General features: G+C 41.9%; 1 protein-coding gene across 3 annotated transcripts; it reads right to left on the bottom strand.

The window, feature by feature from the left end:
- Window positions 1-948: 948 nt before the first annotated feature.
- On the bottom strand, window positions 949-8561 carry COQ3 (coenzyme Q3, methyltransferase). Of its 3 annotated transcripts, none has more exons than XM_082302659.1 (7): window positions 8441-8561; window positions 7442-7565; window positions 6921-7073; window positions 6660-6759; window positions 4795-5037; window positions 3416-3575; window positions 949-2019 (listed from the first exon to the last, which is right to left on the bottom strand). In XM_082302659.1, the coding sequence occupies exons 1-7, from the start codon at window positions 8529-8531 to the stop codon at window positions 1802-1804; spliced, it is 1089 nt and encodes a 362-aa protein (XP_082158785.1). In that variant the 5' UTR covers window positions 8532-8561; the 3' UTR covers window positions 949-1801. The 3 variants fall into 3 exon arrangements, with proteins under 3 accessions (XP_082158785.1, XP_082158786.1, XP_082158787.1); XM_082302660.1 differs by lacking the exon at window positions 8441-8561 and adding an exon at window positions 7910-8094; XM_082302661.1 differs by lacking the exon at window positions 8441-8561 and adding an exon at window positions 7910-8094 and having other exon boundaries at window positions 7442-7539.
- Between the last annotated feature and the right edge of the window lie 3503 nt (window positions 8562-12064).

Here is a 12064-nt window from a genome sequence, read left to right as displayed (position 1 = left end):
GTTTAACATGCCTGAACACTGTTAGGAGCAAAGACCACCTAGCTACCAACCAGCTTAGCAAAGGTTAGCTCCTTTGACTCCACTTTTTCTGCCAGCGTCACTCCTCTCCTAAACACTGTGCACCACACATGCATGGTATGCATGACCAATGGAGCAGAGATTCCCTTGCAGAACAAAGTCAGGCAGACAGGGAATGTCTCCTAATGCATTAGTGATACGTTGCAGCCATTTCCACTGTCGTGCTCCAGAAACAGTGTTTACCACACAATTTCAGTGAACTCAGAAACTCACATGTAGCGGTAATACCTGTAGAGATAATCTCAGACCACCATTCTAAGCGAAAATTAAGGGGTGACAACTCAAAACTGCAGCTGATAGAGGTACTTAAGCATAAAAATGAGTATGTTAAGACATCACTGGTGAGGTTCCAAGGTTAAACCACTTCAACTGATGAACCTTCAGAACAATTTACGTACTGGTATAGTGGCTTCTCCATCACTGAACTCCTAACATGATGATGAATCTTCTTCTCGAATCCAAGCTATAGCCCAAAGAAATATTATGAAGCAGAGCTTATTGTGATGGAAGCAATCACACCAGATACTACTTCTTGATCTTTAACAGCTATGAATTACTATTATTTCCATTATAAATCAGCTGTATTCTTCTGGGCATCATCAGGTCCATCATGAAACTTGGATCTGAAGGCAACATGCAGATACAGCATGCAAATGTGTAAAACCAGAATGCAAATGTGTAAAAAGCTAATTTAGCCCACCACACCTCTACAGTAGGAGAAATGCACGAGCAACCTAAACAGGGAGAAAAATAAGGGGGGGAAAAAAAGAAAAAAAAAAGTTTCATTTTCATCCCTGCAATCAAAAACAAGACACCTTTCCAGCTGTATACAAGCTGAAAGAAAAAGGAGAAAGATGGAAATAGATGCAGTCATAGACACACCAACAACACTTTATTTAGAAAGTTCTGTTTCATTGTAAATGACTTTTCCTTACCCAGGCTCTAGAGCATTAAGACTAAATAGGTATGGCACTTCAGTTCTAGGACAGACTGCTAATATGTCATTTTTCTAGCATAAATGTCTGGTTGCTTAGTAAAATTTTACCTGCAGCTTCTCTCTATTTGGGCAGAGGAGGAAAGTTAAAATAATAGGCACAGATACACGTATCTTTAGGGTGAAGGGGCTTTGACAGCTGAGGCACTCTGGTCTCAGAGACTCTTCTTCCACTGCACAATTACCTCATGTCAACTGCAGAAACAGCAGGACTCAACAGTAAAGGTTTGCTATTTTGTTGCCCCTCCTCATGGAGAAAGGTGTATTACAGAAATAAGTGCTCGTAGCTCTTAAGTGTTTCATATATCTTAACAGACTTGAGTATCTGGAATACTTAAGGCATTTTATTTATTGTACAGCACTGTGGTTTTTAACTCATTCTACGCCATTATTCAATGGAGATCTGAGTCCCAGCAGGACTGAAAATGGCACTGCGTAATAGAGCTTCCTCTAAGCTACCAACAGAACAATCTGCATTTCCCTTTCCAACAATTTGAAACTACTTTCTCATTAAAATACTTATTCTTTAAAAGCTTTGCTCATTTCAATCTTAACATACTCCTGAGATAGTAGGCACTTGTTTTCTTTGCGACTGCCCTAGATATTTGGCCAAAAATAGCGCAAGTATTATTGATGCAAACAGGAAGCTTGTTGTGAGTGAAGGTTTTATTGTGTCCATCTGAGTAAAAGCTCATTTTCTGTTCTAGTGACAGTCCATCACCACACATGTCAGACAGTGCCATCTGGGACAGTGCCAGCTGTGCCAGCTGTGGCTGAGCGCTGTTGAATGTCTGTCTCTGGCGGGGCGTCTGTCGCATGTGACCGTGCCCGAGCCCCAGACTTCACTGCGTGCAGTGCATAGTTCAGGCTCGTGCTCTCCATCCAGCCCCAGGAGCCCGAGAGCGGATTATACAACATCCCATTCACGGTCCTGACTGAAAAGCCATCTAGGAAAGAAAGAAGTCATATAAACTAACAGATGTTCTTAAATATTCTAAGTCACTGCAACATGAAGCTCTTCAGAACAGCAAGTCTGAAACACACTTCCTCCAGGCTGGGGAGGAAGCTGGCCTTTGTCAGACACCCCCACATGCAGTGACACTGGCATCGCTGGTGACAGCAGGTCCTGCTCCTGGCAGCGGCTGCAACTGCTCTGTGCCAGGCTAGGCACCACCAGCAGCTACAGGGCTGTGCTGGAAACCCCAGCCTCACACCTCCTCATCTGGGTGACTGGTAACGTTTTCTGTAGGTGGAGACATGCTTCAGATTGACATCACACACTCCAAAATCAAAATCTGAGCACATCTTTTCAAGGATTCTGCAGATTCCCTTTAGGAATGGAAAAATGTAAGAAAAAGGCACATGAATGCCATCAAGGACTCAGTGCAAATAGTTATTTATCACTCCCGGCTGAGCAGCACTCAGTTCACTGCATGGATCTCCTGTGTCCCAGCAGGATACAGGATGGAAGGCAGAAAACAAAAACCCTATCAAAACAAATCACTCCACTGCACCTGCTTCTCCTTTCAAAGGAAGAACTGAAAGAACCACCAGTATTAGTCATATTCCTTATGGCATCACTGTAAAATGCCAGGAAAAGACCTTGCCAAGAGAATAGCTCCACTCATACTTCAGCTTCTTTGCAGCGAACTAGAGCACAGTGAAATATTTGGTGAGAGGGTTTTAGAACATCTGCAGCAAAGCAGAGCAATGGGCAGAGGTCTTCCCAGCTCAGTGCCTTGTCTATTTTAAAAGCAATCAGATGAGGGTAACTTAATTAGAAATAATTAAAATCAGTATCACAGAGTTTCTCAAGAAGTGACTAATGAATTTGTGGTAGGTTTCATCTTCACATTTTGAAAGAAATCTTTTAGTAACATAACATGAATAGAGAACATGGAGCAGCAAACCAAAAATAAAAACGCCTCCTCCCAAAGGAAAGGCGACAAACAATGCAGTGGCAGCAGTGCAGCCCCGGAGTGCCAACACAGTTATTTCCTCAAACCTGACCTAGAGCATATGAACCACTTCAGAGCATACATTCTGCCACCAGAACACAATGGAAAATGTTGGAACTTTTAATTTAGGCTATTAAACAGAGGGCAGCTGCAACAGTGATTTTGTTCAAGTAATCACTGCATTCTTAGGATTCCACTTAATTTATTTTGTGCAAATTCCAGTAAGCAGCAGTGTCTTTAAACCAGGAATGATACTCTTAGTATACGACTGTTAACTCAAGCAGGAAAAGCTGTGTATTGTTGCTAGCACTCACCTCACCTAACTTATCCCTTTGCCCTTTCCACAGGATATCTCTGCATTCCCACCATCTGGCCTGAAACTTACTTGATTCCAGGAGGCGCTCCAGCTCTTCAGGGGAAACAAACTTCTCCCACTCATGTGTTCCTTCTGGTACAATCCCCATTATTTTTTCTGCAACCACAATTCCCAGGACATAGGACAATTGTGTTTTATTGATTGTCGTAATGAATAAAGAACCTTCTGGCTAATTAAAAGATTAAAATGTTCAATTAGAATAGTATTTTTAGTATTTTTTAAAATTTGTAAATTTAATCACATTGAGACAGATAATTTGTCTACATCAATGTCTACACAATGCAAGAGTAAGAAGTCACTTCATCCCAGGATAGATATTTATGAGTCTAACATTTTAATACAAGAAAGAATATAATGTTCTAACAGTATGACTCAGGAATCTTCAAAGAATCAACACAATCAAGTCTTGGGTGGCCTAAAAACTATTCCCTAGCCCAAAGAACACCTAGAAAAGTCATTTATGATATTTCCTGCCCAGGAAATGGAAAAATAAAAGGTATTAAAGCATATTCAAATCCATTGTAAAAAAAAAAAATACAAAACCAACAAAAACCCAATGAAGCAAAAAATCAAAACAAAACCACAAACCGCTTTTTTAATTGAAACCAAAGTAAAATGTGAAATGCTTCCTTAATTTTTGAGACTGCTGAATGCCATGTCATGCTTGTTTTAAGAATTACATGGGCAAAGAAATAAAGCCAGAAACAAATTCTAATTAGTCCTTAAAGGACTATTTGTTAGAAATAAGGGATAATTTTTTTGTCCCCAGCAGGCTAAAAATTAGTAGTGCAATCCATTGAAATAATTTATATTTCTTCTGATGACCAGAAAGATAAAGAGATTAAAGAAAAGCTGCCACTTGTGTGCTGAGCCTACTATCCTTCTTTGCAAATGAACTAATATCAAGATGAAAAACCAGCTGATTACCTCCAAAGCCTAACTAGACACCTTTAAAAGCAAGCCAGGACCTTATCTGATGTGATGCTAGCACTGGAATAAAATCTTGTGTCAGAAACATCATTACAGAGTTCCCATGGAGTCTGAGCCACAGCTGTCCATCGACAGCAGTACTGCCACATTTTCTCTCAACTGAGTGAAACCAGATGCAACCAGATTTCTTAAGGTCCTGATGCAATGCAACCCTGCAATGCTAGGCAATGCCCTAGCACTTTTCTGAGGCTGAGTTGGGGAAATAAATTTCCCGTAACTTTAGTTAATGAAGTTGGGAAGATGTATTTGCATCATGGGGAAGAATGGAAGGCACTTCTAGAATGTGCTTCTGACTTAGTGGAGAAATGTGTGCAAATGTGTTTTCACACTCCTTTTAAAAAGCCACAGTAATAAAAGAGAATAAATATTCCCAATAATGAAAGCAAAAACTCTCTTACCTTTAACACCTGAGAGCAACACTTGATAAACATTTCAAGGTCAGCCACATGCTCCACTACTTCAGAAGCTACAATTACATCAAAGGTTTCCATAGACTCTTCCACAATCTCCTCCAGTGAACTGGACTTGTACTGTATTCTCTTGGCCAGGACCGGATCAAATGACTTGTGCCGATCTGCTGTGCTAATGTTGTCCTCCACAGGATCAATTCCAGTAACTGAAGCTCCCAGTCTACCTAAAGGCTAATAAAAAGGAGTGTAATTTATTCTCTGCATGAAAACAATTTACTTAAAGGTTTCTAAAACTGCAATGTACATACAAGATGAAGAAAGCATCCATCAGAGAATATGACAAACAACAGTAAATGATGAGAATTGATCCAGCAGTTTTATGTTAAATGTTTATTAAATGTTTATTAAAATTGTTAAATGTTTATTAAAAACAGCCTTAGATTTGGAGAGGTGGTGTTAATTTTCTTAGAAAATTATATACTGCACTATACGCACATCTAAATTGTCTTTTAGAATAATTTGTTCTGAATACATTTTCTTACACCAAATAAAGATTTCTTCCACTACTACTCTCTGATAGAGGAAAAACAAAAGGGGAAAATCAACACAGTAATTAAAGGGGGGGAAAACAATGCTGTATTTAATTACTGTCATTACTTTCTTCAACATCCACCTGTAATGGTAAATCCTCATGTCTTTTTAATGGTAATTCAATATATTATTATCTCTGGGACTTTCTCACTGCTGAGAACTAAACACTGATGTTTACTAGGATAGCATCAGCCTTGGCTGTCACTCAGGTTTCTCCAGTGTCTTCTTACTCCAAGGTTAACACCTTAGTCATCACCTCTTTTGAAACTGAAACAGGCTGCAGAACATGACCACATGTATGATATTCCAACCTGAAATTCACCAGTTGTTCAGCCTGGGAAGGTGATGCAGCACACCAGTTTTGCCAGCACTGTTGGAGAGACCCCTCTCACAAGACTACAAGATTTTGCTCAAAAGAGAGGAAAAAAAAAAGAAAGAAAACATGGGAGAGATGCAGGTCCCTTTGTAACACCTCACTTCCGATGCTGATGAAGTTCCCAGATTAAGTCAGCCAGATCTGTAACCCTAAATTCACAAACCATCCCTAGTCTATTGATGGGACACAGCATTGTTCAGGGCCTGTGTGCACAGTGTTCCACCATGAACAGTAACTTCTCAGTCCCAAGTTTGTGCAGACTTCTCTGGAAGCCCTTGTAGCACAGGGATTTCTACTGACAGGGATTTCTGCTGACTTGTAGCACAGGGATTGCTACAGAAGAGGTATGTTTTGGGTGCTTCTTGACGTTATTCCATGCATTTCCCATGAGATCAAACCAAAGGTGAAAATCCCCACCCCCATATAAAAAACTGAAGATAAGCAATTCAGAGAAATGAATGTGTAAGAACAAGTTTATAACAGAAATTACTTCTTTGGTAATGAGGATGTCACGATTCCAAGTATTCTTGCCCAGACTCATAAAGTAAAAAAAGAAAAATAAAAAAGGAAAACTCAAGGACTTTTTCATCATTCTTCCCCTCTCCTTTTCTTTACAGTGCTTGAAATCTTATTTTCCTGATGAACCTCAGAATTTTAGAATTTCTCATTACCAATTCCCTCATTCTCTGTAAACCACCACCACTATGCTAACCAAATACTCTGTGGGCTTTGTAAGAGTGCACTGCACTCTACTCAGTAACTAATATATCATAGAAGAGAAAAGGTCCTCCTTGGTGGATTAGAAATTAAGCAGTGTCATTAGTACAACAATTCAAATACCTTGCATGCTTTTTAACAAGAAAATGCAGAGCACATTGTTTCATACCTCACTCAGCAGTCCTCCACCGCAGCCCACATCAAGAATCTTGATTCCAGAAAGTGGATTTCCCGGATGATAATTACTACTCATGCTCAACAGAGTATCTCTGAAAGAAAAGGGATGTGATTAAGGTCGAACCCACAAGGTGCTTTAGTAGATGCAATATGTAGTTATCTTAAGTAATGGTAATTGGTTTTCTTTTACAATATTTTCTGATGTTATGCAGAAATAGTACATATAAAAAAAAGTATGTCTTCAAAACTATACCTAATAAATGGCACTCTAATATCATTCATAGAATGAAGGGCTGCATATTCTCCTTCTTCATCCCACCACTTATGCGCAAGGAGCTGGAATTTTTTCATTTCCTTTGAATCCACTGATGAGTGTGAAGTGCTGAAAGGTCTCTTCACAATGAGCCTAAATAATAAAAGCTGAATGTCATTAAACCAATACTAATATTTCATGTCAGCTGAAATATGGGAAAAACAAATACTGCATTGGAAAATGCAAAAAGGCAAAACTCTTGTTTCTTTAGAGACTGGAGTTACACTTGTTTAGTAGCATACAGATACTACACTGGGTGGGTAACGTATCTTCCCAGACAGATGGCTGCATGCCTGTAATTTTTAAGTTGGTAATTAGCAAAATGAGAATAGGCCACATCAAACATTCAAACGCGTGAGATATAAAAACAGCTCCATGTGACACTGTTATGAAGTCAAATAAAATTGTTACAGAAAAGGATAGTCCTTATCACGAAGGGTTATTTTAGATACAATACTTACATGTTGCTTTTCATTCCAGTCAGAGAGACAGGCAAGGTACTACTGGATTTCAGTTGTATTTTCCTGTTGTAATCCTGAAGGATACCTCTCAGACCTGTCTGCAAAGACAGATCAGCATGGTCATCTGCATAAATAAAAGACAACCGAATGGAAAACATCAGCTTTACAAGAACTCAGAGGCAAACCACGTAGTTGCAAGAGTGCTTCTCCAGCAGAACACTAACCACGCAAATCTTTGCAAATTTGCTCACTATTGTACTTAGGGAGTTGGGAATTAAATAAAAAATGTGTGCTAGTTCACCACCCCTGTACTCCCCAAATTATGTACAATGCCATTTTTCGCTGACTGAATGGAAAGGAACTTTTTATGCAACTGAAATGTTTCCGTTAATTTCCCAAAAATGTTTACTCTGACCGTAAGCTGTAGCAACACCGGGTTTATTATGTGTTGTAATGAGAAATACACACCTGCACACTCATTTTGCATTGTACGAACTGGTAAGGAAACCTAAGCAAAAACCCCTCACGGACAGTGCACAGACAGGGCAGGGACACTATCCTGCAATTGTTCTCCACTCCTGCTTAGCCGACGCAGGGCTCTCCCTAGCACAGCGAACACTCGCTCACATCCAGCTGCTGCCTGGTTACCAACAGCCCCCGAATCCCAGCAATGCCTCACTGTACTCAGAGTAAACCATTCCCTGAAGATGACTTTAGGCCGCAGTGAGCGATGGAGCTATCTAGACATCTCTGGACTACAAAGGAGGCGGCAGAGGAACACCACCTTCCCAACGGGCCGGCGCTGGGCTGGCGCTGAGTAGGCCGGGGCTACCGTGGGACGCGGCCAGGAGCTGCCAGACACACGGCTGCCCGGGGCCGCCGCCGGCGGGAGGTTTACCGGGCCCGGCTGTGAGGGAGCCGGCGAAGCGAAGCCCCGTTACGCCGCCCCTGCCGCCGCCCGCGCCGGGGCCCTCCCGCGCCCGCCCAGCGCCCGCTCACCGCCCGCAGCCCCCGGCAGCGCGGCCGCCGCCCGCCGGCGCCGCAGGGCGCGGGTGAGGGCTCGGGCTGCCCCGCCGCCCCACACGGCCATGGTCGCGGCCGCCGCCAGCGCCGCTCTCGCCCCGCCCCGGTCCGCGGCTGGCAGTGCCGGCTGCCTCGCGGGGCGGGCGCCGGGAAGGTTCCGCCCGGAGCTGAGGCTGGTGTGAATGTCAGCCCCTACGGTGGCACTTGTCGCCAGGGCCTCAGCTGGAGCAACTCTGCTTGAATGTTACTGCTTACTCCCGATCCTTCCGTGTCTTGGAACACGAAAAGACCCGCAAGCAGCGGCTCGTTCAGATGACACAGTGACGAGCCCACAGCTTTCAGTCCGTTTCATTACCGAGAAACACACCGGGCATGCAGGGCACGGCACAAAGTACAAGAGTCCCCGAGTCAGGGCAGCCTCAGGAGGGAAGCCACCCCAGCAGCCGGCACTGCGCCGCTGCGGCCTGAAGCAGAACCCCTGGGCTCCAACATGGCTGGGCCTGAGGCAGGCTCCCGAGCGCTTCCTCATGGGAGCCATCCGAGCTGGCTGGGGCTGCTGCCTCGTTCAGAGGCTGCCGTGGCACGGTCTGCAGATGAAGTCCAGGCTGTGGCCCAGGAAGGAGCAGGCTGCCTTCTCTGCTCCCTTGCAGGCACTGCTGTCCGGGGCACCGAACTGATGCTCAGGCAAGCGGCCTTGGCGGTTCAGGGCTGACACACACGGGGAGCCTCTCCCCCAGTGTCAGCTCCAGCACTTTCAAATTTCAAATCCCCATGGTGAGCTAGTTTAACATGCTTAAAATGGAAAAGAATTAAGCCAGTTTTTAAAATATTTGTTTTCTGACACTTTATTGAGCTGCAGATCCAACAAGAAAGCCCAGTGAAAACCAAAGCTGGCTGGAAGGCAGGCGTGCAGAGCAAGGCAAAGGTAAGCCGTGAAAGCAGAGTTGGCAGCGCTCCCGTGCTTGCCAGGCAGATATCACAGGCCGGGTTCCCTGCCTGGCTGTGCGGACGCTGGCATCCGCCGGCAGGAGGCACGGCCTGCACAAAGCCAGAGGCAGGAGCATCCTCCAGGCAGCAGGAAGTTTGGAGTAGTAGAACCAGTCCTGGCTTGACTTCCCTCTAGTGCCAGCCTGCTTTATTAACTGACCTTGCTTGGTACTACCACCCTCACTGCTTGAAGTCTGCCTGTTTACAGGTCTCCTGTAAATACAGTATAATTCATGTAGTAGATATTTGGATTTTTTTTCTTTTTAAAGCTAAATAAGGACTGCTGAAAGGGCTCAAAAAAGCTTGTCTCGACAGCAATGAAATATATGGCAAACTTGCTTGATTTGTACCTGCCTCACTTCTTTACTCACCTGCTTTCTATCCAAAAAAGCTCACGGTGCACTACAGTTAAGAGTCATTAATAACGCCTCAGAGCTACTGATAAAAACAGAGCTCCTTTATGCTAGGATAGTCTCCTTAAGAGACAAAACCAAGCCTTCCTTCAAAACAGGCATCTTCATATCATTCAACTTATTACTTGTCATTCATTTAGCAAAGCAAACGCAGAATCTCAGTGAGAGAGCCAAACCTTACGTTTTATATTTGTGATTTTAAAATCAATTACAAGCCAGTTAATACATGCACACTGGCAAGTAATAAACTTAACAGAATAAGCTCATTTGAAACTAGAAGTAGCTATTCCATGAGACAGAGCCTCAAAGACAGAACAGTTTTTGGTATTGTGCCATATTTCAAAACACATGTAGTTGCTCAATCTTTAAAGTCAGAATATTTTACCCAACTACTCTTTTTTGGCCTATCCCTGGCCACAGCTAATTCTTGCTCTTACATGGTCTAGTGGGCACCTTGGGGCACATATCAACATTGGCTTGGTTGTATTCATCTTCAAAACAATTTGTATGGAAATCATTGTTCATTTGATTCCACACTATCCCTTATTTAGTAAAAAAGTTTTCAAGAGAAATGCCTCCAAATGTCGTGTTGCTCCATGATATTCAAAATCTTATGTATTGCTTTCCTGTAGTGCACTGAAATGTTTTTGCAGCGTTCATTTTAAAATGATACAAAAATGGGAATGTATGTATTTTATTTGCACATTTTGGGATCACTTAAGAGGTATGGAATTAAAAGAGCAGTTGTTATTTTAGCCTTTTCTGGTGAAAGACATTCCTAAGGGAGTTTCCAAAGCCCAGAGAAGTCTAATGTATGTGATGCTGACAAGAGTACCGACGTGTATTTAATTGCTGAGTGATGAGTAGGCCGTCATAGTAAGATTTCTGAAACAGTTAAATACAGAGATCGTATGCTCTTTTTATTGGCATACAGTCACTACCCATAAGTGCATTTGTGTCAAAAAAATAATTTTCATATTTACAGGAAGTGACAGAATTTCAGTTGTTGGAAGAGTATATAAAGCTTTTCATACATAATCTTTTTTATTATTAAGACAGAGAATATAAAATCTGAACTGAAAATCAAATTCAATGCATCCTGGAAACTGTATTCCTCAACAGCTTTTCTTAAGCTTATTTCCAGTTTCTTTCTGCTTTCTCAAGACATCCGTCTAGGACATCTGAACTGTTATGCTACCTACTTTTCAAAAATTCCTCACTCTTACCCAGAGCCAAGAGTGTAGTGAGATTGGATCAATACATCATTATTTATATGCCTACCACTGCAAGTAAAAGTCACATGTTGTAAATTATGCCTTATTTTGCTAATAAATACATCTGCTTACTCTATGTGAAAGGATATAATTAAGGGGGGGGTGTGTTATAACTGATTATTTATCTGTAACAGTATTTTGATAAACATGCATGTATTCACTAGCCATTAGCTTGCTTATTAAACGCATAGTTAAAACGTGTTTCTTTGTACTGAAGCAGTTGATTTCTGCATCCTATTTATGAAAAAATTACAGTTGAAAAAAGCTGCAGAGCTGAGTTCTGACTTAGTTAAATGGATTAATTAATCTGTTCATGAAGACATGCTTCGCAAGTTGCCTGAACTAGTATAATTTTTTCTTAGAAGATACAGCCAATCAAAGAACTTACTTTGATGTTAAGCCTTTTCTTTTTCACAACTGGCGTCACACCAGACCTTTTAGGCACAGATCTCTCCCTGAATTCACGTTCTTCTGTAACAGTCACTGGCCTAGAGTTGGGTATTGTTGGTTTGTTTTTTAACTTCTATTATTTCACACTCTTGTTTCTAACAGCAATAGTCAGTTTCTTTAAGTAGGTAATCAGTGACCTCTTTCACTGCATGGTAATATTAAGATCAAAAATTTAGTGACATCATTGCTAATACACAATGTATTAGCTCTACAGGAGTCACAATTCTTGTAACACTAAGAACCAGCTTTAATATTCACTATGCATTTGATGCATGTGCCAAAATGTTAAGCTAGCCTATTGTCAGTTTTCCAATGTGTACTGAGTGACATTTATAAATATATTCCATAAAAACATCTAAAATTCTGAGATGTGTGTAATATCCCTGAACATCCAAAGATTTCTCTGAAAACTGGGTGAGGAATATAGTTCCAGAGCTTAACACTGCCACATGAGATCAGTTAATCGCACATATTCC

The sequence above is a fragment of the Coloeus monedula genome (genome assembly GCF_965178545.1).
Source record: "Coloeus monedula genome assembly, chromosome: 2".
In the NCBI taxonomy this organism is placed as follows: domain Eukaryota; kingdom Metazoa; phylum Chordata; class Aves; order Passeriformes; family Corvidae; genus Coloeus; species Coloeus monedula.
The sequence above is the reverse complement of the archived record's forward strand: the minus strand, read 5'-3'. Positions and strand labels throughout refer to the sequence as shown.

Excerpts from the sequence above, each read along its gene's own strand:
- COQ3 (XM_082302659.1), bottom strand. The coding sequence starts at position 8,531 with ATGGCCGTGTGGGGCGGCGGGGCAGCCCGAGCCCTCACCCGCGCCCTG. Across the intron at positions 6,760-6,920 it reads ATTAGAGTGCCATTTATTAG|AGATACTCTGTTGAGCATGA; the intron begins GTATAGTTTTGA and ends CTTTTCTTTCAG. Across the intron at positions 2,020-3,415 it reads GGAGCGCCTCCTGGAATCAA|ATGGCTTTTCAGTCAGGACC; the intron begins GTAAGTTTCAGG and ends TTTCTTTCCTAG.